The sequence below is a fragment of the Rhipicephalus microplus genome, chromosome 6 (assembly GCF_043290135.1).
Source record: "Rhipicephalus microplus isolate Deutch F79 chromosome 6, USDA_Rmic, whole genome shotgun sequence".
NCBI lineage: Eukaryota > Metazoa > Arthropoda > Arachnida > Ixodida > Ixodidae > Rhipicephalus > Rhipicephalus microplus.
Genome location: NC_134705.1, coordinates 163,492,793 through 163,515,051, shown reverse-complemented (window position 1 = coordinate 163,515,051; position 22,259 = coordinate 163,492,793). Strand labels below are relative to the sequence as shown.

General features: G+C 46.1%; 1 protein-coding gene across 1 annotated transcript in view; it reads left to right on the top strand.

Moving 5' to 3' along the window:
* The window catches only part of LOC119167203 (ubiquitin thioesterase OTUB1), a 34,684-nt gene extending 15,434 nt beyond the window's left edge, over window positions 1–19,250 (top strand). Inside the window, exons 5-8 of the mRNA XM_037418639.2 lie at window positions 142–226; window positions 721–824; window positions 2,723–2,813; window positions 18,746–19,250. Coding sequence (XP_037274536.1) covers window positions 142–226; window positions 721–824; window positions 2,723–2,813; window positions 18,746–18,946 — 481 coding nt within the window. The 3' untranslated portion in view covers window positions 18,947–19,250. The remainder of the gene's footprint in view (window positions 1–141; window positions 227–720; window positions 825–2,722; window positions 2,814–18,745) is intronic.
* The last annotated feature ends 3,009 nt before the right edge of the window (window positions 19,251–22,259 follow it).

Below are 22,259 nucleotides of genomic sequence, written 5' to 3'. Positions count from 1 at the left end.
GATGCACGCAAAAGCAAGAAGCCTGAGCATCGGAATTTGTTACCTTCTGTCTACTGTGTTCTTTGTAATCGCGTGGCAGTTTTGGCTTGTGAAAACCTCGGGATACGATTGTAAATGTTCTCGTTCTTGCCTGACATGCAGGTTCAAGAAGGTTGCCGAAAACAGCAGGGAGGACTTAGTCTCACTTGGCTTCCAGCGATTCACCATCGAGGACTTCCATGACACCGTAAGTCACAAGTTGCGTGTGGTCTTGCGTAATGGCTCGGCGACTGCACGGGTTTTGTTTGCCTAGGTGTCTCAAGAACGCCTGGAATGATCTGCTGCCTAGAAAGAGGTTGCGCGTTGGGTTTCCCAACTTTGGCAGCTGCATTCAGAGAAGTGAGCTAATACTCGGGCACTTGAGTATTTGAAGATTGGAGTACTATTTGAATTGAGTTTGTCGGAAATTTCGAAGTACTCCTTACCTTGTGGCAGTGCAGTAGTGTACGTCTCGTCGCAGATGAGGTACAACTTCTTTGTGGCTGGGAAAGGTGAAATGGAATTGAAGCTGTCATTGTTCATGAGTATTTCACAGTGTAAATAAGTTTGTTGTGTTTTGTGCAGACTCTATTGATTCCACATGCTCTTCGCGCAGTTCTGTCCGGAGTAGAACGAGGAAAGGCACAGGCATATTTTTTTGCTGACCACGTGCTTTCGCTTTTCTTTTTGCCCCGTTTGCAGTTCATGGATGTTCTGAGAAGGATCGAGAACAAAATTAGCCTGGAGGACCTGCTCAAGATCTTCAACGACCAGGGCTACTCGGACTACATAGTAGTGTACATGAGGTATGCTGGCAAAGTTGAGCTGTTTTCTTTGTTTTTTGATTTATTTGTTAAAGTGAATGCTCTAAAATGATACTGACACTAAACATTTTGGTTTGTCATTTTCTAGCTTATGTTTCTCCAGCCTATACGTCCTAGCACAGTGCTTGCTGCAGTGCCCGAGAGATTCTTCTTTAAGTCTGTTTGTTATTGACCACCCCCAGTTTAGGTTTGGAAGAGCTCGAACTATGGCAAGCATTCGGGTGCAACTAATGCCATCCAGCGTGTGAAACAGCGCTCAGAACTGTGGCGCACTTTCACGCTGTCTGCATTGTCCGCTGGCATTCTTTCGCCAGCTATACGTGCTGTGCCGTCGTCGCCAATCGGTGACCACGTCTTTTTGAGGCTTCCACACTTTCCACGTGTTTCGCCGTGGGCATGAACTCACGAGCAGCCACTGCTGGCGCAAGCGCAGCAAAAGTGAAATGGTGACCATGACACCATCATACTATCAGTGCCAGCTCTGAGCTCGGTCCCAGTGATAACATATCTGAAGTTGAAGGTCGCAGTCTGGTCACCTCGGACGATGTCATTGTTGCAAGCTGAGGCATCGTGCTAGGTTTCGTAGGCGAACTTCAAAAGAAAGGTTAATGTGGATTATCTTCCAGGTTATGTGTGTGCGCTGTTGACGTTTGGTGAATAACATAGGCATGTTCTCAGCAATTGGTACTGCGGGTTATCTCGACCATGAAATTGTCTGTCAGTGCCCTTTGTAATTTTCTATCAGACGGGGACCTAGAAGATGTGGTGTGCAATACGGACAGTGCAGCTGCTCTCACTCCACGAAATAGAAGAGCACAGCTTGGCTAACTTTGTGACATCGTGATGTCACGAACGACTGAAATTTCTGATGTCATCGCTTTATATTGTTCCTTGGTCAGAGGTGGGCTAGTTAATTGATTGATTGATATGTGGGGTTTAACGTCCCAAAAACACCATATTATTGTGAGGAATGACGCAGTGGAGGGCTCCGGAAATTTCTACTCCCTGGTGTTTGACCACTGTCCACCCAAATCTGAGCACGTGGGTGTGCAGCATTTTCACCTTCATGGAAAATGCAACCGCCGCAGCTGGGATTCAATCCCGCGACCTGCGGGTCAGCAGCTCAGTACCTTAGCCACTATGCCATCGCAGGGGGGCATGTGGGCTTATTCAGAATTATTCAGTGCAACACCACAAGAGGTGCAGAGAGCTTCAAAGGGAATGTGGGAGCACCAGTGCAGAAGATTGGAGATAAGGGTTCAGTGAACAATAAGCAAGATGTTCATGGAAGGATTGAGGGAAGGGGCAAGGAAGGGAAAAAGACTCACTTTGTAACTCCTGGGAAGGACTTCGACGATTTCGTAAGGCTGCCCGTCAGTGCCTATGGCAGGCGGGACGCTATATTCTCATACGAAATTCGGAGAGACATGCACAAAAAACAGCAAACATTTCTTGGGAAGCATTTCAAGCGTTCAGTAGTTCAGGCTTAGTAGTTCTGTTTGTGCGAGTCAGTTCAAGATTGCAGCGGTGACAGAGTTAAAGGGATACTGAACAAAAGCTGGAAAAACTGACGAAACTTCGACATTCAACTCAAAAGATGCCATTGTTTCGATAAACAAAGTTAATTTCCTGTATTTTTGAACAGTTGGATTGTCAGATTTTTGATGGATTGTCAGAACGCGGCGGCTGCTTGACAGCGCGAGCCATGACGTCACAATCACCGAGCAGGATGCATGTGTTCTTGTAAGCCACCCACTGCACTGAAGGAAACTCATGCCACAAATATGGTTGTCAGGCTCTTTAGGATTTCTGTGCCTTTTCACTCTTGTATCTTACAAGCAGCAGCATGTCAATGACTGTTGCATCTTTGTTGTATGCAGGTTGCTAACTTCCGGGCAGCTCCAGAAGGAAGCGTCGTTCTTTGCGAGCTTCATCGATGGAGAACGGACGGTCAAGGAGTTTTGCAAGCAGGCACGTTTTTTCACTTTTCGCTTGCTCCAGCCCAGTGCAGAAAAATTGCGGGCCTCCAACTATGACATGTCCCAATCTCCATTTTAATGGAGTCAAAATAAAGGGCCCTCTTCCAACCTCATGTGCTATGGTGGCTATGCCAATGGGCTAAGGAATGATCTCTCTTTTTGTTCATTAAGGCGATGCGTTAAAAGGGGCCGCAACACTTTTTCAAATAATTGTTGAATGACTTCATTAAAGGCATTTATTGCCTCTCGAATCTAGTGCCACAAAAATATTTACCGTCCGTCTAGTATAGGTGGAGTTGGTCACATGGTATAAGGAACCCGTAATCCACCCAGGGGTTGAAATTTACTAGTGGTGTTGCCATTGTGTGCGAGTCTACAGCGAACTCGTAGCAGCGAGAACTTTTTGAAATGGTGCCGTAATAACGGAGTTATGCGCCATTGGTGATATAAAAGAGGTCCTCGCTCGTTTTGCTTTTAACTTGTTCTCGTCAGCTCGTGTCTCCTCCTGACAGAGTTCTCTTCCTTATTGTGCGAGGAGGAAAAGCGACGAGCGCTTGTACTTGTCACTGGGAAGACAGCTTTGTAGAGGACGAGCCGATGACATGCTGATGTCGCGACCTACACCTGAGGACATGAACTATCTTTCTTAAAATTTGGGGGTCGCCCACAGCTTGTAGTGCTGCTGCGTTTGGCATTGTCGTAAGAGGCATGAGGCTTCTGCGGAACATGGAAGCATGGTGACCCTCAGGTGAGCTTTTTCTGAAAAAAAAAAAAAAAAAAATCTCATCTGAAGGCACATGCGCCAGCCACGTCGTGGCAGGAGATCGGTCGAAAAGGGCTCCTGGCTTGTGAACAGACCTGTGGTGAAAAATCCCACAGGATGAGCTGGCAGTGTGCATAGGGGGTCCGAACTGCGAAGACGTGGGAAAGGAGCGTCACTACGGCAACAGGAGCTGCATAACCGCCAGGTTCTGATGGACGTTGGCATGAAGAGGCTCGGGAAGTGGTTATCGACCTCGGTGGTTCGAGTGAGGCTGCCCGGACTTGTCGCACCTTTGCGCTGCAGTTGCTGGTGGATGTGCAGCTATCTCACTTTGAGCCAGGACGGTAGCTGCCCCCACCATTCCACTTCGAGCCGGGATGGTAACAGTCCACACCAGTCAGCATAGCGAACATATCAGCAGGGAAGTCCATGACGAGCTAAGCCTAGCAAGGCCGAAAATTGAAACTAGGACTGGGATATCGGCTATGAGGAAGAGCAGTTCGTTCAGCGGGATCAACCGATGGTAACTAAAGAAGTGGAGCAGCTCGTCAAAGATGGAGGACCTGATTACTTCTCGACACAGCAAGGGGCAACGAGTCGCAACGCAGCGAGCTGTAAGAACATTCCATTGTTGACGCCATACTGGCTTAGGGCTAGTGGCTAGGGCTAGTAATAAATTTGGACTGAGCGTCAGTTTGGGTTGTCATTGAGTTTTTGAGTGTTATTGAGTGTCATTAATTCATCCTTCGCAAGAGCTCCCACGATAAATTTGTGACAGGCATTCTGATTATAATGTGCACATTTACTTTAAATAATAATTAATTATCGGACATCGTTTAGGGCTTCTTTAAGTGAGGTGGTGTCTTGAAATGATGACACGCTCTTGAAATGAACAGACACAGTTAGCACGGTTGGACCCAACGAAAGAACACACCTTATTTAACTACTTTTACGACGACTGTATCACCAGCCGAATCAAAGTACAGTGGACTCCCAATAAACGAAACTCGCTTAAGCAAAATGCCTCATTAAAGGAAGTAAACGGGCTCATATGGCTGGATTTCTATGTGTTGCACAGTAAAATTAATTGGTTAATCGAAACAGTAATTATTGGTCACCTACAATTAAACGGCACAAACTCTAAACACAGCATAGACTCCTTCAGCTCAAAGGCATTCTTACAACCATGGCAACACCTCGAGACAAGCGAATCTAGTAGCCATTTTCACTTGTGTGGTGGCTGTGGGAGCAGAGTCGGCGAGTCAGTTGTGTGTTAGGCCTACTTGTGCGGCTAAGTGCTGTGGATAACAGTGTTATTTCAGCCAGATAGAAAGGAAGGGGCCGCACCATGCACTCTTGCTTGAAAAAAAAGCTGCGAATTTTTCGGGAGCTCAATCGAAACAGCCTGCCCAAGACCGAGGTGGCGAAAAAATATGACATCCCAAAATCGACGCTGTCGCGGACCTGCAAAGACAGAGAAAAGATTGAAGGCGCTGTAAAGAACGGGACCTTCACCTCTGAGCGAATACTGATGCCGATGACGCCTTATGAACAACTAGAAAAAACTTTTTTTTTCTGCGGTTCAAGCGTACACAGAGTTCCGATTTGCCCATAAGCAGACCAATTCTCGAGCAGAAAGCTCGAGAAAACGCCATGCACATGGGTGTTAAGAACGTCCTAAGCGACGGATGGCTGAGCCGCTTTAGAACACGCAATCTCAGGTGAGAGTGCTGCAGTCAACAGAAGCATTTGAATCAACTGGCAACAGGGGCGGCACAAGGAAATTTTGATGAGCTTTGAGGCACGAGGCATCTTCAACATCGACGAGATGGGTCTTCTTTATAAGGTGCTTCCATCAAAGACTCACCTTCAAAGGCGAAGTCTGTAGTGGAGGAAAATGCAGTAAACATTGCATCACTGTGCTGGTGGGTGCAAACATTGTAGGAGATGAGAAATTGAAGCTGTTGGTAATAGGAAAGTCAAGGCACCCACATTGTTTCAAAGGCATTCGATACCTTCCCGTAGCGTACCATGCAAACGGAAGAGGGTGGATGACCATGGCCATTTTTGAAAACTGGCTACGCGAGGAAGACCCAAGATTTACGAGGCACGACAGGAAGGTTGTCTTCATCGTCGATCATTGCCCAGCCCACGGTCAGGTTGAAAGACTCCAAGCCATCACTCTGGAGTTCTTGCCAGCCAATGCAGTGGCAGTGATCCAGCCGATGGATTAAGGGGTTACTCACAACATTAAAGTTCATTACTGCAGACAATTGCTTCATCTAATGATGCTTTGTGCAGACAACGGGAAATGCTACAGCATAGATCTTTGGCAGCCTACCACATTTTAGCTCGTACCTGGGAACAAGTGAAGCCAGCAACAATAAACAGATGCTTTCATCATGCTGGTTTTCAATTGCAAGAAGCAGTACTTGATAAAGAAGAAAGCCCTGCTGGTGCCGACATTGAGGCAGTATTCAGTGAGGTCGTGCCCTCTGTCCCTTTCACGCTGCAGGACTACGAATGAATTGATGAAAATGTACGTACCTGCTGTGAGGACTGTCGAGGAAATCATTGCGAAGTGCAAGATGAGGATCAACCTTCCAGCGATGAATATGATGACAATATTGCCAGTGCATTGGTGCCACTAGACCTCTCAGCTAAAGAGGCTGTTGAACTTTTACAGCGCAATTTTGAGCATGAGGCTTGTCCAGAATTTCTGGCTAGTTCGTCAGGCATGGGTGCGTACCTTGTGAAAAAACAACTACCGTATTTACTCAAATGTAACGCGAGTTTTTTTTTCAAAATCTATCGGCAGTGATTTGGGGGTCCGTGTTATAATCGAAGCACCTCAAATCGTGCCTTGGCGGTGCCGCCCCACTGGTTCCTTAAAAATGGCTACGACAAACCTAGCGATCTTTCAACCTTGTGCTGGCAACATATGCACGCTGGCAACATCGAATTCAATCCAATCTTATTGTTCGCGACGTGTTTTGCGGGCGGTTCATTTCCTTTGTGCTTCCGCAACTTCGGCTCGAGCAAATGGCAGCGCGACGAGTTCGGTACGATGCCCGCTTTAAGAGAAGTGCAATACTGATGGCTGAGGAAATCGGGAACTCAGCCACGGCTCGACGGCTAGATGTGGCGAAATCTACTATCCGTGAGTGGAGGTTTTAGCGTGAAGCGGTCTTCAAGAGTGAGCCCGGCCGAAAAGGCTTCCGTGGACCTCGTTGTGGCCATCACACAGAACTCGAAAAAAAAGTGGCGGAGTTCGTGATTGAGCAGCGAAATCGCCTATTGTGGGTCAACGTTGAGCTGATTCAGTGGAAAGCCCGAGACGTAGCTCGAGAGATGGGGATCCCGCGGGAGAACTTTAAGGCTTCACGTGGATGGGCACGAAAGTTCATGCGAAGAAATGGATTTTCCCTCCGGCGAACAACGTCGATAAGGCAGAAGGTACCAGCAGATTGCGAAGCGAAGCTAGTAAAGTTTCAGCGCTATGTGCTCGACCTGCGCCGCTCGTCGCAAATGCTGTTGGGGCACATTGGCAACGCGGACCAGACTCCCGTTTTCTTGGACATGCCTATGTCAAGGACTGTCAGCGAAACAGGTGCCCCCCAAGTTCGCATAAGGACAACAGGCAACGAGAAGACGCGGTTAACGGTGATGCTAGCCTGCTTGGCGGATGGGCGCAAGTTGCCGCCATACATCATTTTCCGGCGCAAAACCATCCCGAAGGAGCTGTTCCCCAGGGATGTGATTGTTCGCTGCCAAGAGAAAGGTTGGATGGACACTCCGCTTATGCTTGACTGGGGTGCCTACGGCCAGGTGCGCTCCTCCACCCCGCCTCCGTCCTAGTTCTCGACTCATTTCGCGGTCACCTGACGCCCGTAGTGAAGAAGCTGATGCGGGAAACTCAGACGCAGCTCGCTATTATTCCCGAAGGTATGTTGTCCGTGCTGCAGCAATTAGACGTCTGCCTGAACAAACCATTTAAGGATAGAATGCGGCAGCTGTACGGAGAATGGATGCGAGAAGATCGGGCTTTGACACCTACGGGTAGGATAAAGCGACCTAGCGCCGCGAAGATTGCCGAGTGGGTGTCCGCCGCTTAGTACGCGCTGCCGCACGACATGATAGTTTGCGCGTTTAAAAAGTGTTGTATATCGAACGATATGGATGGCACGGAGGATGACCTCATCTGAGAGGAAGAAAGTGATAAAGAGGGCTCGATCACTGGCGATGAAAGCGACGAATGTACAAAACTCACTTTATATTTAGAAACTGGGATGTCTTTGCCACTACCATGTGCAGCAAATAAAGGTACTTTTTTCCCCCGCTTTACTCTCGTTACATTCGTGTTCTTTTTTTTTTTTTTCGGCACTGAAAAGTCGCCCTTCGCGTTACAATCGTAATCGCGTTACATTCGAGTAAATACAGTAAAGCTTGCCAAACAAACCACCCTTCACTCCTTTTTTTTCCCTACTCAACCACATGAGTAAGGTGAGGTTTGTGCAATTTGAATAAAGGTTTTAATTCACTAAATAAGTGTACATTGCTTAAATGAAATTTCTGTTGAATGAACAGTTTTATGGATCCGCGTCGAGTTACGTTTAAGAGGAGTTGACTATACATCAATTGTGTTTAACAGGCTAAAACAATCTTGCCCAATATTCCACTACACTCAACATAACAAACACAAGCAAGGTAGCGTGAAAGCATCTCACCTTGTGCGGCAACGGGAGACGAGCCACGGTGCCGTCCACTGGGGACCCACCGTGAAAGACAACCGTGTGCGCCAACTGCCGCACCCCAAAGAGGCCCGCCCATCTCTCATGTGCTGCCACCCAGGCTTGCCGCTAGGCGTCACTGCCAGCGCTAGCGTGCTAACCATGAAGGTGGTGGTAATAAACACTCGCGAGAACATCGCCACCTACCGCTCAATAGTACGTGAACTCTAAATTTTGCCTATGCACGGAACACGTGCGCGCATAGGCCAAGACACGTGCGCGCATAGGCACAGACAGGGGAACACGTGCGCGCATAGGCACAGACAGGGGGTGTTAGCACACCCCCAGTGCCTCCTTCATTTTTTTGTGCTGAAAGATATGCAGGGAGGGGATAACAAGGAAGCAAGCAGCTGCGACTATTCGTCAGGACACGCCGTGACCATACAGTTTCTTGAAATTAACTAAAGGGGACTCTGGCGCTGCGATTTGGCAGTGAACGTGGGAATAATGGGTACGACACGAATTTGCCTAGTCTTTATGTTTGCGGGCAACGAACGCACTTGTGGCTTCATTTATTGCTGTGTTTTGGTTTGTTTCGAAAGAAATAGCCTACCATTTCTCACTTCATGACCTGATTTGAAGTGGTAAGCCTGAAAGATTAAGGTGGTAAAGCGTAATTGCCAAAAATTTGCCAATTGTTGTTTCATGACAAAGCAGCTCCAAGCCACACTAAGACTAGGCAAATCCATGTCATACCCATAATTCCCATGCTCGCTGAAGCACTATGCATTGCAGCTCCCATAGACACTAAGACTAGCACTAATGTATATTTAGCAAACTCTTTGGCCGTGACAATAAGCACATTTTACTTAATTTTTTTCTTTGAACTCGCGGCTTACTTTTAGTAGGATTGTATCTAAACATTTGACAGAAGTCTGTCTGGTTGGGTATGAAACTAGGAGATGATTTAGACTCCAACCAAAAACTTTGAAGAAACCCGACGTTGCGAAACCGACTCGGTTCCTTCCTCAGGGGCGACTGCGGAGGCTTAGCAAAGCACTCACTTCAAAGCACTCGCGGGATGGATAATGACCCCCCCCCTCTCTCTCTCGTTTTGCCGTGGAGCGCAGTTCGTGTGTATACACTAAGAAAAGGGTTCAGAGAGAGCGGATGATGTTATGGGCGGTCCTCTGTATGTGCCACGACTCGAGTAACAACCTTCTCCTCCAGTTAGGCTCGCTTTCAAGGATGGCCGTCGCTTCGAAATTTATCTGGTGATTCAGTGTCTCAGCATGTTCGGCGACTGCGCTGCGCTCTTTGTAGAACTTTCGCACATCGTATGCGTGTTGCTTCAGTCGTTCGGGTAGGTTTTTCATCCCGCTGATATACGACGAGGGGCATTCGGCGCACGGAATTTCGTAAACGACACCGGGGCCCTGTCTATTGTTGGCCGGTGTTTTGGGCGGGGGAGGAGGTGGCCCAGCGTACACGAAGTCACGTGCGTGATGCGAACCCCTTCCTTCTTGAAGATCCGCACCTACATCTCGCTCGTTCCCTGAACATAGTATAGTGCTTGCATGTTGTGGCATCTCGCGGCCAGCACAGCAATTATGCTCCTCAAGATGTTCAAATCAGCCAATACTGATTCACTTGGTGTTAATGTTATGGTCATCTTGGTTTACAGCGTTAGTTGTCGCAAGAAAAGGGAATGATTTGCAGCCAATTGTTGAGAATTGACTAAATTTTTGGCTGCATGCTGTGCAGCCAGAAATTTAGTCAATGGCTCGCATTTTCTCTGGAGCCTTGACTACCGATCGGCAGTGTTTTTCTGACCATGATCGAAGGTGTTATAGGGCCCCTTCTAAGGCCAAGATTGATATTGGTTGAAGCTTGAGGCTGTCAAAAGTGTGCACCGTTACCGTATTTACTCGATTCTACCGCGCCCTCGATTGTAACGCGCACCTGATTTCCACCCCGAAAAAAAAAAAAAAAAAAACGTAAGGCATCGATTGCAACGCGCTCCCATTTTTCTCGCTGGCCCGCACGATCACACCACTCGAAAAAACGACTCCTTTCGGGAGGGTCTTCCATTTAAATATGAGGTTCGGGCGAAGCTTGTGCCCATCTGACGTGTAACAGAGCATTGCCGTCTCTGTAGTTTTACCGTGGACCGATGTGAGCACGCGAACTTGCTTCGCCCCCTTCTTCTCGACGGTTGTCGTGCCAGGCATGTCGAAGTAAAGAGGCGTCTGATCGGCATTCCCGATTTGCCCAAGCAGGTAGCCGTTGTTGCGCCGCAAGTTTAGGACGAACCTCTGAAAATCGTGAAGCTTTTCATCGTACTCCTCTGCAAAACTTTTCGCATATGCATGTTCCCCTTCGGAGCGAAAAGCCTTTCCTCTTCATAAAGTTAGTTAGCCAGCACCTGCTCGCTTTTAAACTGGCTCCGCATTAGACCTTTTTCTAAGACTAATTGGAGCAGTTCTGTCGTCACGGGCCGCTGTGCCGCTCGCTGCTCAAGCACATACTCGCCGAGCAGCTCTTTAATTTGCGGAAACCGACCCTGCGATGCTCCACTGAAGCCTTTGCGTGAAGCTTTGCTGTCGACAATCTTCTGCTTTTGTTTCCGCCGGTCCCGCACGCACGTTTCGGGAACTCCGAACGACCGCGATGCGGCCCGATTTCCATCCTTTTCTGCACACGCGATGACTTTTCCTTTAAAAGCGGCATCGTGATACACTAGAGTTTTTGGAGTCGGCCCTTCCACGCCGTGGATGCTAATGCACTACTAGATGACGAACTCCTCAGCACACATACGAAGTGCCGCACATGGGAAACACATAGGCAGAAATGGCCGACGCGCCATGCCGACGCACGTAGGGGGCGGCCATTTTGGATTTGCCAATGGCAATAGATTGACCATAATTTTTTTGTTCGTACTCGATTCTAACGCGCATGCGATTTATGAACTCGCTTAACCGGAAAAAAGGTGCGCGTTAGATTCGAGTAATTATGGCAATTTAGAGGCAGTGATGGTGTATGCAGCATCGCTGCTTGCCTTGGGTCACTTCAAATGGATTGTGTTGGGGATATGCGCACCCTCTGAAGGCTGTTCTCCCTGAAATTCGGCCTTTTATTGTCGTTCAACAAGCACTGTGAGGTTTCTGGAATGGAATAGAAAGAGTACACCCCTGCCCTCTTTCAAGATGGATTCATTAGTGAATGTTGATTGAAGAGCTGTAACATCCCGTGGGAAATCCTATGCTACTGCCTTTTATGATGCAGTCGTGTTGTGTCCTGACTTCCACACACTCCTTTTGTTCCCGTGAAAGCCCCGACCATCTAAGTGGTTCGCCATACCTGCAGGCGTCCGGTTGACAACTGCTCCTCTTCTCCTCCCGCTCGTTACAAGCGAGTCAACACCATTTCTCCCGGCAGTTTGGCTGCCACGTCCACGTAGTAAAAAAGTTTTTACCCAGACTGTCTATGCTTTTTGGACTACCGCAACCCGCACGTACATCCTCTGTCAGACGACAACAAAGGACATAGCAACTCGGTACTGCAGTTGTCTCCCATCATTAAAAATGCCCTGCAGCATTTCTAAAAAAACAAACATTGAATTGCTTCATGAATAGGTTTTATTGCCTCGCGAATCGTCTGGCGCAAAACAACTAGATTATCTTAAGTACGGGAGGAGTTACAGGTCTGTTTAATGCAGTTATTGCTTTGTCTTTTCTTGTCGCAGCGAGTACACTGAAAACTAAGCACAAAGGGGTGGCACGGGGAAACAAGTTACATCATGAGTGCATCATGACCTTGAGCACTATTTAAATATTTTTTCTTCATATGAACGCATCTGTTACATTCAGTGTAATACCAAATGCGCACGCTGTTACGAGGCGGTCTGTTGCGGCGGCCACCAGTCTTTGCATGTCACTAGTATTCTCAAATCAGCTGATGGCCATACGTAAATTTGGGTTGTGGCATGGTGTATAACATGATTTGTAGCTAGAAGGAAACTATTTCTAGCTGACTTTCTGTATTAATTGTAAATTTCAGGCCATGTATTGTGCTGTCAGTTTTAGCTTGCCTGTTTTCAAAAGCCTTCACTAATGATTGGCATTGTTTTATGACCATGCTGAAAGAGTTTTGCAAGCTGTTTTAGACATGCCACACTGTCATATTGGAACTGTTTCCGTAGATTTCAATCAAAGAATTAAGTTTAATGAAAGTTCAGTGCCACTGAAGACAAATGAGCAAAGGTCTTATCTGAGCTGTGTTGTGACAAAGTTGCTTTAGGAAACTTCACGTTGTCCTGGTGTTTTCATTCAGTAGAGCATGATAATAGTAGTGGAGAGGATCGCTATGCTGTGAATGGCGCCACCTAGGGACTATAGCTCTTGTGTTTAAATAAATATTCCTCACTTACTGACAGGCTGTTGTGGGTGTTTAGTAAACGGTCTCCTGAAAAATGGGATTTGATGCACATAGATTAGTATTCTGCTACAGAACTTTTCGTGAGAAACCACTTATGTTATCTTGAACAATTTGTCACAAAAATTGGCCGAAGATAAGCAAGTTAAAAAATCTTAGTAGGACCACATATAACTGGATAACGTATGCAAACAGTTTAGTGGTAAGAGTTTGTTTAGTAAAGAAAAGGACGAGAAATATGTACGTACCACAAGAAAAAAAAGGGCATAAAGCCGGGAACGTAGGACATAAACATGGCAGTTAAAATCTGGAGTTAGTGCAGCTAAATAATAAAAGAAGCACTGCACACGCCTCATTCTCGGGGGAAAAAAAATTATTTGGTATTCTGACATTGCCATCATGCCTCTGCCCTAGCCAGACCCTCTTTGAGTGGTTGTGTGGCTTTGTGGCACTTAACAAAGCCAAGCTCATTGATGTATCTCCTTGGCATATCCTGCATAACAGTAGTTGCAAGGTATCTCGCATTGTGGTAACAACATATGAATAATGGGTATTAATGAATAGGTGTTTCTAATTCTCTTGAGATCTGACCAGACAGCAGGAATGCCACGATTCCACTTCTACCAGCAGGGCTGAAGTGCACCAGATCAAAGTTATTGCACGGTCCTCATAAAATTGGTGCAAATGGGGCCAGACTGCGCCTCTCTTGGCTTTGGCGAGGTATAACACAGCAGCAACCACCGTGCCAGTGCTTCAAAACATGTGCAACTTAAACATTGTTATTGGGGGATGTGAAAGTCACAACAGTGCACCCAAAATTATTCACCATAGGAAGCAGCGCTTTTCAATTCGATTTTGACAGCATGTACTGTGTCAGTGCAGCTTTTGTCAATGCGCATTGGCTCAGCGTCAAAACGTGCTCTTTGTGGAGGCTTGTATGGGCTTGCGACCCCAAGCCCAATCGGCGGTAATATTTCGCTGACGTCTCATGCTTTGGAAACGCAGCCAGTAGCTAGTTTGAACTGCTGCACAGCGTAAAAATAAGGCAATGTTCAGTAACAACTACACGCCTGTTATTAAGATGTTTGTCTCTTCTGTTCCTGAACGTTGCGAAATGATATAGGCAAGAGTGCAACACCTGTGCCAATTGCGGCAATTAGATACACTTACTGATTGTTACGCCAAGCTGCACCAAACCCAAGAAATTTGCTGCAATTGCGCCAAAACTGCCCAGCCAGCCTCAAAATTTTTTCAGGTGCGCTAAATTAGGCAAGAAATGCAGGCCATGTCTGCCACCTGCAGCTTGCACCATCATTCAAAGCACGCAGACCCGAACTATTGTGCCTAGAATTTACTTCAAATGTTCTAGGCGCCCACCCTACACTCGTGAGATGCGATCGACCAGATAAAGTAACGCTGCTCGCCCATCGGCGCGCTGAACGCAGAGGATACCTATTGGCAGGATTACGGGACTTCAAGACAAAAATGTGTTATTGTAGCCACCAACACTTCGCGGGAAATGTAAAATTTCTAGCCTGAAAACGCGACTATGGCTTGTTAAGAACTAAAGCTGGAAGCGTATGTCACGTATTTCTCGCGTGAACAAGCTCGACGTGCGGCAAATGCCGGCGTCACCGGTGACCACGTTGATTGCCTTAGCAGCGGCACATAAAATATTTATTTTTGTCTTGAAGTTGCACTGTTCCTGCCATGGTCCGATAGATATCCGATACCATCGCCTGGCCAGCGGGCGTGCGCCTGGTCGAACAAGCCTTGCAAGGAAGCCGAATCGGCTCTGAACCCCTTGGTGAAAAAATGGTGTAGCGGTTAGAAAAGTGCTTGATTTTGGTCTTAAGGGGAGATGCGGGTCGAAAAATCGCGTTTTTTGCGAAAATTTCCACTTTTGAGATATTGCTTCTAAAATCACTTTTGATCATTCAACTATCATTTCCCCAAAGGTCATAGCTGAATTCAAACGAGAAAGTGGTAAAAAGTCGATCTGCGCTAGTGAAGGTAGCTGCCGAAGTCGCGAATTCACGCATCCGACGGCTATTTTTGAAAATCCGCCACTCGGCAACACGATGACGTCCGCCATCGGGGTTTGTTCGGTGGTGTAGATCAAGGCTCCTTCTAGTGTACAGGCGTCCCCCTAGTTTCGTATTTTAGTGAGGAATTTCACAAAACAGTCGTTTCCAAGTCGGTTTGCAGCCAAGCTGCAGCCGCTTCGCGCATCTCTACCGGTCACATGGTACGCTACCGAGGCCGCCATTGGCTACATCTGATCGGCCTCGCTCGCTGAGCGCTTGCGACGATCGGCACTTGCCGTGCGTTTCTACGTTTTTCCGAGTTCACCATGGATAACTCGAAGAAGCGAGACTTCCGAGCACGAAAGTTTGCAAGCAAGAACAAGTACCAAGGGCGTCGACGTAAACCGAAGCGCAAAGCAGCGGTAGAAGAATGCGAGCCGCGGGCCACTAGGCCTAATCAAGGCAGCGGGGATACGGCGGCTTGCGGGAACTTTGACGAAATCGACGCCGCGATCAAGTTCATCAGCGCATCAGAAAAAAAGATTGAACAGTTCGAAAGCGAAAGAACGAAGAGTGTTTGTGGCTCTGTGAGCGGAGTATTTTGTGACATCGGCGCACTGACATCGATGGTAAGCCGTGCTGTTTGTCCAACATGCCACACCGCTGGACTCGTCGTTCGCGACACCGCAAGTAAACGTAAGGGCCTCTCTTCGTTCCTCGAGCTGCACTGTGATAACAGTGAGTGTCCTGAGTCAGTGGTTTCTGCCGCGCATAGTTCGCGGCGTGTTCTGCCGGAAAGACAGCCCACCGATGCCGTTGATGACTGGAGCTACCGAAGCGGCAGCTCGCGTGACAGCTTCGCTGTCAATGTGAAGGTAGTTGTGGCTGCGCGTGCAATAGGCATTGGGCATGAACAGCTGTCGCGTTTTTGCGCTATTCTTGGACTGCCAATACCTATGCATCATAAGACTTTTATTGCAATTGGCAAAAAAGTTCATGCTGCAGCTACCAAAGCTGTGCAAGAAAACCTGGCGAAAGCGCGGATGATAACTAAAGAGAAAGTGGATGGGGCTGATGTTGCTGTCATGTATGATGGCACATGGCAAAAAAGAGGGCACAAGAGCCACAATGGCATCGGCACTGCTGTGTCTGTGGACACTGGTTTGTGCCTAGATTTTGAAGTGCTATCGAATTACTGCCTTGCCTGTAGCCGGCACCAGGACTTGGGTGATGAGGAAGAAATATGGCAAGCATTCCACACACCTGTCTGCGAAAAAAATACAGAGTGCTCCTCTCATGCCATGGAGACTGAGGCAGCTTTGCGCATATGGGGCAGGACATCCTCATACACAACACCATTGCGCTTCACCAAGTTCCTCAGTGATGGGGACAGCAAAGCTTATACCGCTGTCGCTGAGGCCAAGGTATATGGTGAAGCTGTTGTGGACAAGGAGGAGTGCACAAACCATGTGGCCAAGCGTCTAGGCACTGCACTTCGGAAACTGCCAACAAGACTTCCACGAGGGGAAAAGCTGACAGATGGCACAATTCAGAAGCTGCAGAACTATTACCGTATTGCAATCACAAACAACAGAGGTGATATTCTGAAAATGCATCGTGCCATCTGGGCCTCATATTTCCATTCATCATCGAGCAACACAGCAGGCAGCCACCGATACTGTCCAGAAGGGGCAACTTCCTGGTGCAAGCATAGGCGAGCTGAAGCGCTTGGGGAGGCCCCACCCGACCACACACCAATCTTGACCAAGGCTCAAGGATTGGCTGTGCTTCCCATTTACAAGCGGCTCACAGATGAAAAGTTGCTGGTGCGTTGTATCCAAGGGAAGACCCAAAACGCTGCAGAATCTTTGAACAGCAAAATCTGGTTGTTGTGTCCGAAGACTAAGTTTGCCTCCCGGACAACAGTGGAAACTGCAGCTGCTATGGCCGTGTTGTGGTTCAATAAAGGACATTCAAGCTTTGAACACGTGCTAGAGGAGCTTGGTGTAGTCCCACCAGATCAACTGATCACCCTGGGCCAATCCCGCGACCAGAGGAGAATCGAAAGAATGTCTGCGTGTGAAACAGCCGAGGCAAGGGCCCATCGGCGGAACGTGGCAAAGAAAGCGCGCCTTGATGACTCCCTTCTCAAGCGGCGAGAAGGATCCACATATGGAGCAGGACAATTTTAGGTGCTCTAGCTGTGTCCCTTCTATGATATCACCAAGTTTTGTGCAAATCGCACTGTGTAATCATGAGTAAACATATTTACAACTTTCAAATGCATTTTTCTCGATTTCCATTTTGAGGTAATTCTCTCATCTTGTGCACAATCTTTTTTAGGCATAAAATAGTCCTATCTTGATGAAATTTTGCACAGAGCTTAATCAGCCACTCTAGAATACAAGTATCTACTTTAGGTTGCATTATACATCACAGATTTTTTGTTACACAACTTGATACACTGATAGAGAGATGTAAAATATGCATTTAGTACTTTTAATTTTTTTTTTTTTAATGTAGCAAATAAATTTTCTGTTTGAGGTACTTTTCTGTATTGTACTGCTCAAGTGCAGCAGAATGAGCCATTTTGCAATTCTGTGTGAAAATTTTTAGTAAGCTTTATTATGTGCACAAAAAACACTATATTTTGATATCAAAGTTGTAGTAACTCCGGAACTACTATAGCTATCAAACAAATAATTGCAGTTATGAAATCAGCACTGCAAGCTTTACTAACACCTAAAATTTCAAGGAGCTGGGTTATGAAATAAAAAAAAACCTTTTTCGAGTAGCATCTCCCCTTAATGAGCTTCTTTGCCACAGTACACCGGAGCTCTGCGGAAAAGCGTAATGAGATTTAGAAGGGGCTGTTAGCTCTAGTGGCACACTGTACACTTTGCCCATGTACTCTTGTGTTTGTACGTCGCATAATTCTGAGTACCAGTATAATCATTGAGGTCTAAATAAGCTACTGGCCATCATTTGAAGCAGTGTATAACATTTTTGTTTCCCTAAAAAAAAATTAAATGTGACTAGTTTTTTTTTCCACCGCAACTCCCAGGTTTTACGAATCTCCAATATTTCAAGGTCGGGAGCTTGGCAGATTGATAATAAATTAGCATAGTCTGTCAAATGATTTGACAGGCAAAGCAATTGATAATATGGAGTTTATCATTTGTTTGCTCAACAAGGTGGCTCAACATACTACTTTCATTGAAATAGGAGTGCCACACTGCACGATTTAGGTGATGCTGAATGGTTTATACTTGTATTTTTCTAAATGTAAGCCTTGTTTATACTGCTCCAAATTTGATATCTTGTGATAAAATATGCAAGTTTTTTTCCCCGTGACCTGCTCCAAGTTTGGAATTTAGTGCTCCAAAAGTAACATTTTGCTGCTCTAAAAATTGCTCCAAATTGTATTTTGACTGGGTCGCCCCTGTATAGAGTAAACTAGCTATAGATGGGTAAACAATATTAATTGTCTTGTTGTGTTGGCATCCATAGTGAAGCAGAATGACGATGAAAATGCTATTCACTCTTCTCAAATCTACCCTTTCCGTAGATATTAATCAAGGAGAGCTTCTTCCAAATTTCTTTCACCAGCACATATGCATGACTCCGGTTTGCGGTAGGTTTGTTCGAGCTCATTAGCGCCGAGGAGCAAACTGGAATTTCTCGCCCGCTTTTTAAAAAAAATGCTGTTGCATTAAGAAAAGCTTGCTTAGCCCTTGGTGGCAGCAGCCATAATTCCACATATGCTGCTGTCAGTTGTGGGCCTTCAGAAAAGAAAGCGAAGTAAGCGAAGTTAGGTATGCAGTCTCCTGTTCCAAGCATTTTCGTACACTCGTGCATTTCGGACACTTGAGTCTTTTTGGAAACTGATTGGGGGGGCTTATGAAACTTTGCACTTCGTGAAGCTTTTTTGTCCCTTAAAGGCTCACGTGTCGTGTTTGTCTGCTTGCAGGAAGTGGAGCCCATGTACAAGGAGAGTGACCACATCCATGTCATCTCGCTCACGCGCAACCTAGGCGTCGGCGTGCGCATCGAGTACATGGACCGCAACCTCAGCGGCAAGGTCAACACCCACGACTTTCCCGAAGACTGCGAACCTCGCTTCCATCTGCTGTATAGGCCGGGACATTACGACATTCTGTACCTTTCGTGACTCGCGACCATTTCTGTCTGGGGGCGTCTTGTCATCCTTTTTTTTTCCATTGTTTTTCTTGGGGAGAAAGAAGGAAAGGGGTGGGCAAAAGTTTGCGTGTGATCGCGGCCCGCGTTTCATTCACCTACAGCTTTTACAAGCATTTCCGAAATTTTGGAGAAGAAAGACGTTTCTTGTGTTCAGCATTTCCTGTCTTTGTTGCAGAATATTTTGCTCGCCCTACTGATGAGTTTCAGCGCTGCTGAGGGATTCGTGTATCAAGTGAAATGCAAAACCTGCTGTGAGTGGAAACAGCTGAGCTATATTTTTGCTGTGCCAGGTTTTGTGCCAGAACACTCGCTTTGGTGATTGTGAAGGTCATTCCTGCATCGGCATGAATGAGGGCTAAAAATATTTACATGACAGTGCAGCTCATATCCAATTACCTCCACTGCTGACTAGCCTCTTCTTTTCAAAAGCATGAATCACTGGCTCCGTACCCATGAAGGAAAATAATTTGTTTGCCAAACTCAGCTGTGTTTTCAAACCACCTGTCGACTGTTGGGAAAGACCATGGGAGCATCCTGTGCCCCACGATGCCCTTGTACTTAGGTCCCTCATATAAATTGTACTTTTGCGACGTTCTAAAACAGCGGATGGGAAGAAAAATTGATGCTGAAATGCAATGTCGTGTCTTGTACTGAGACTATGTAAGCAACCCCAATGCTAGGAAAGAGCGACTATTGGGTTTTTTCATTGCTTGGCAGCTTCGAACGGCTTGGATTGGACACTGTTTAGGAGCCATCTTCTCGTGAATGTTTTATGATGGAAATTCAGATGAGTTTGCAACCACTTCGCCACCCAAAACCTAATTTATAAATCCATTTTCATGTTTAATTTATGACAAACAGTGAAGATTAGCTTGTGAATGTTCTTTACAGCCTGACTGTGGCTTCACAGAGAGACATGCAGGATCGTAGCGTGCAATTGTATCACTCCACTCCCGTTTCCCGTTTCAGCTACAACTCTCATGAAGAATAACTTGAAAGTGTGGAAACGGCTTTCTAATTGGCTCATTGCTGTGGTAAAAGCCATCAAAATGTGTGGCTCTTACTGCATTATCTGAATGTTGCTGGAAGGTAATTCTGTTGACACATTTGGAGTCTTGCGTTTTCTTTTCCTTCTCACTTTGAACTGCGAAACCTTGGAAAGCTTTTTTTTTTTTGAAACCTGTAGACACTCATTGATTAAATTTAACAATTTAGGGGTGACTTGTTCGAAGCAACGGCATAAATGCATCGGAAAGTAGCAAAAGATGATTGATACATTAAGTGTTGTTTTGGGATGAGAATTTCGTGCTCAGAAAAAGTTCCCATGAAAACGCCCATTTGCAGCCTTACCCTGTTGTGATCAAAGCAGTTGTAAGCTGCCAAATTAAGTTCCTCCATGGTTGTCCGTAGCAGCTTGATATTATAAGATTTGAAAACATGCCAAAAACGTTTTATTGGTGCAACATTTGACCTGAAAGTCTGGATTAACCAATTGGCTGACTTCCGCATCTCTTCCGACCGTTTTTTTGCTATAGCTAGCGGGTACGCCGCTGTACACTGTCACACTTTCACTGTCACACTTCAATATCAGATGCTTGGAAGAGCTCGTTCCATACTTGAGTTTTGAAAACTTGCAGAAATCGCAAGAGTTTGTGCTGCAGTCTGTGTTGTCTGACAATGGTTAAGGTGAGCGACATTATTCTGGCATGAATGCTTTGCACAGCAACTGTTTCATTAATTTTGGCCTTACCGTGGGGAGCTTGCATCTTTTTGCGAGTGTTCGTAAGAGTGCATATTCCAGTGCGACATGAAGAGATTGCTCGGCCTATTTGAGGCGTTAAATGTTTTACTGGTTGTGCCAGAAGGGAGACGTTAACTTTGTGTAATTTAATTTTTTCTGATTTTTTTCTGTGCTCTATGAAAAGCCTTTGTTAACTTGTGTTTCAATAAAGAGAGGGCTTTTTTTGCACTAAGTACTTGTCTAGGGGCTTCAAGGACCTCAGCTTGCTTGATCGCTGCTTGTGTCAAACAGTGGTTCATCAGCCGTAAGGAACACCTGGCTGAATGGAGTAATGATGCAGGTGATAAATTGAAATTGATGTCTGAGCAGCCTGTCAGTGGAACACAAGGGGTGAGTGGTACACACAGAAAGGCAAGCACTAGAAACGCTTTAGAGTGTTGCAAAACTGCTGAAGCCTCGAAAGGTGCCCGGTATATACATGTATGAAATTAAAACTCATGTACAGTGTTCAGGGACTGAAGTTCAACAGTTACTTCAAGCATCTGCTCATACTTAGACTAGAAGTTTTGATGTCTTGTTTGAATCCATGATACACGTGCAGTGAAGGTTGGCTTGTTGGTCTTGTTCTGTAGTATCTCTTAATCATTTTTCCCATGCCATTTGAGTGGTCACCGCGACGTATTGGATCCTATGCACAGTGTTAAACAGAGTTCTTGCCAGTAATTTGGCGTTGCGGGAGTTATTTTCCGTGATAGTGCACTAAGGTTAGTATGAGTGGGCAATTAAAGCACCAGTTGTGCGACTAATGCGGTGCCACATGGCGGAGATGCGAGTGCGATACCTGAATCTTACAGGCATCATGTTAATTTAGCTGTATTGCTTTCTTGTTCTTTAAAATTCGACAGTATATATTAAGAAACCGTTACATTGGGCTTAAGGGTAAATGCTGGAGGACTATGCACTTGAATTCAGGTGCATTTTAGAGAAACCACAGGTGGCCAAATTTTTCAAAGCTCTTCAACACGACGTGCCTCGTAATCGTATAACCTTAGTTATACAATTACGAGGTACGTAATTGTATAACTAAGGTTATACAATTACGTACCTCGTAATTGTATAACCTTACGTACCTCGTAATTGTATAACTCACCTTAGTAATCGTATAACTAAGGTTATACGATTACTAAGGTGAGTTATTGTTATATGATGAGGCACACACCACATTCATCTGATGCCGCCAGAGATACTGGAATTGTAAAGCCTAGAACAACTTATTCATTCCAGATAACTCAAGTTTACGATCCGAGCGTTTTTTTTCCTCAAGGAAAGATAGCACACGAATTCAATAAATGCGTGTCCCTTATAAGGCTATAAAATGCAAAATACAATGAGTTCAGCAAAGTCTTATTGAACTCAATTTATTGAATGCTACAACAAACATTGGAAGTCATTTTTGTTCACGCGGTATCAAAACTACTTCACCGTGAACGTTGTGGACGCAGTCCTTCAAGATATCGTCCTCATGGAAGTGGAGGTAGCACAC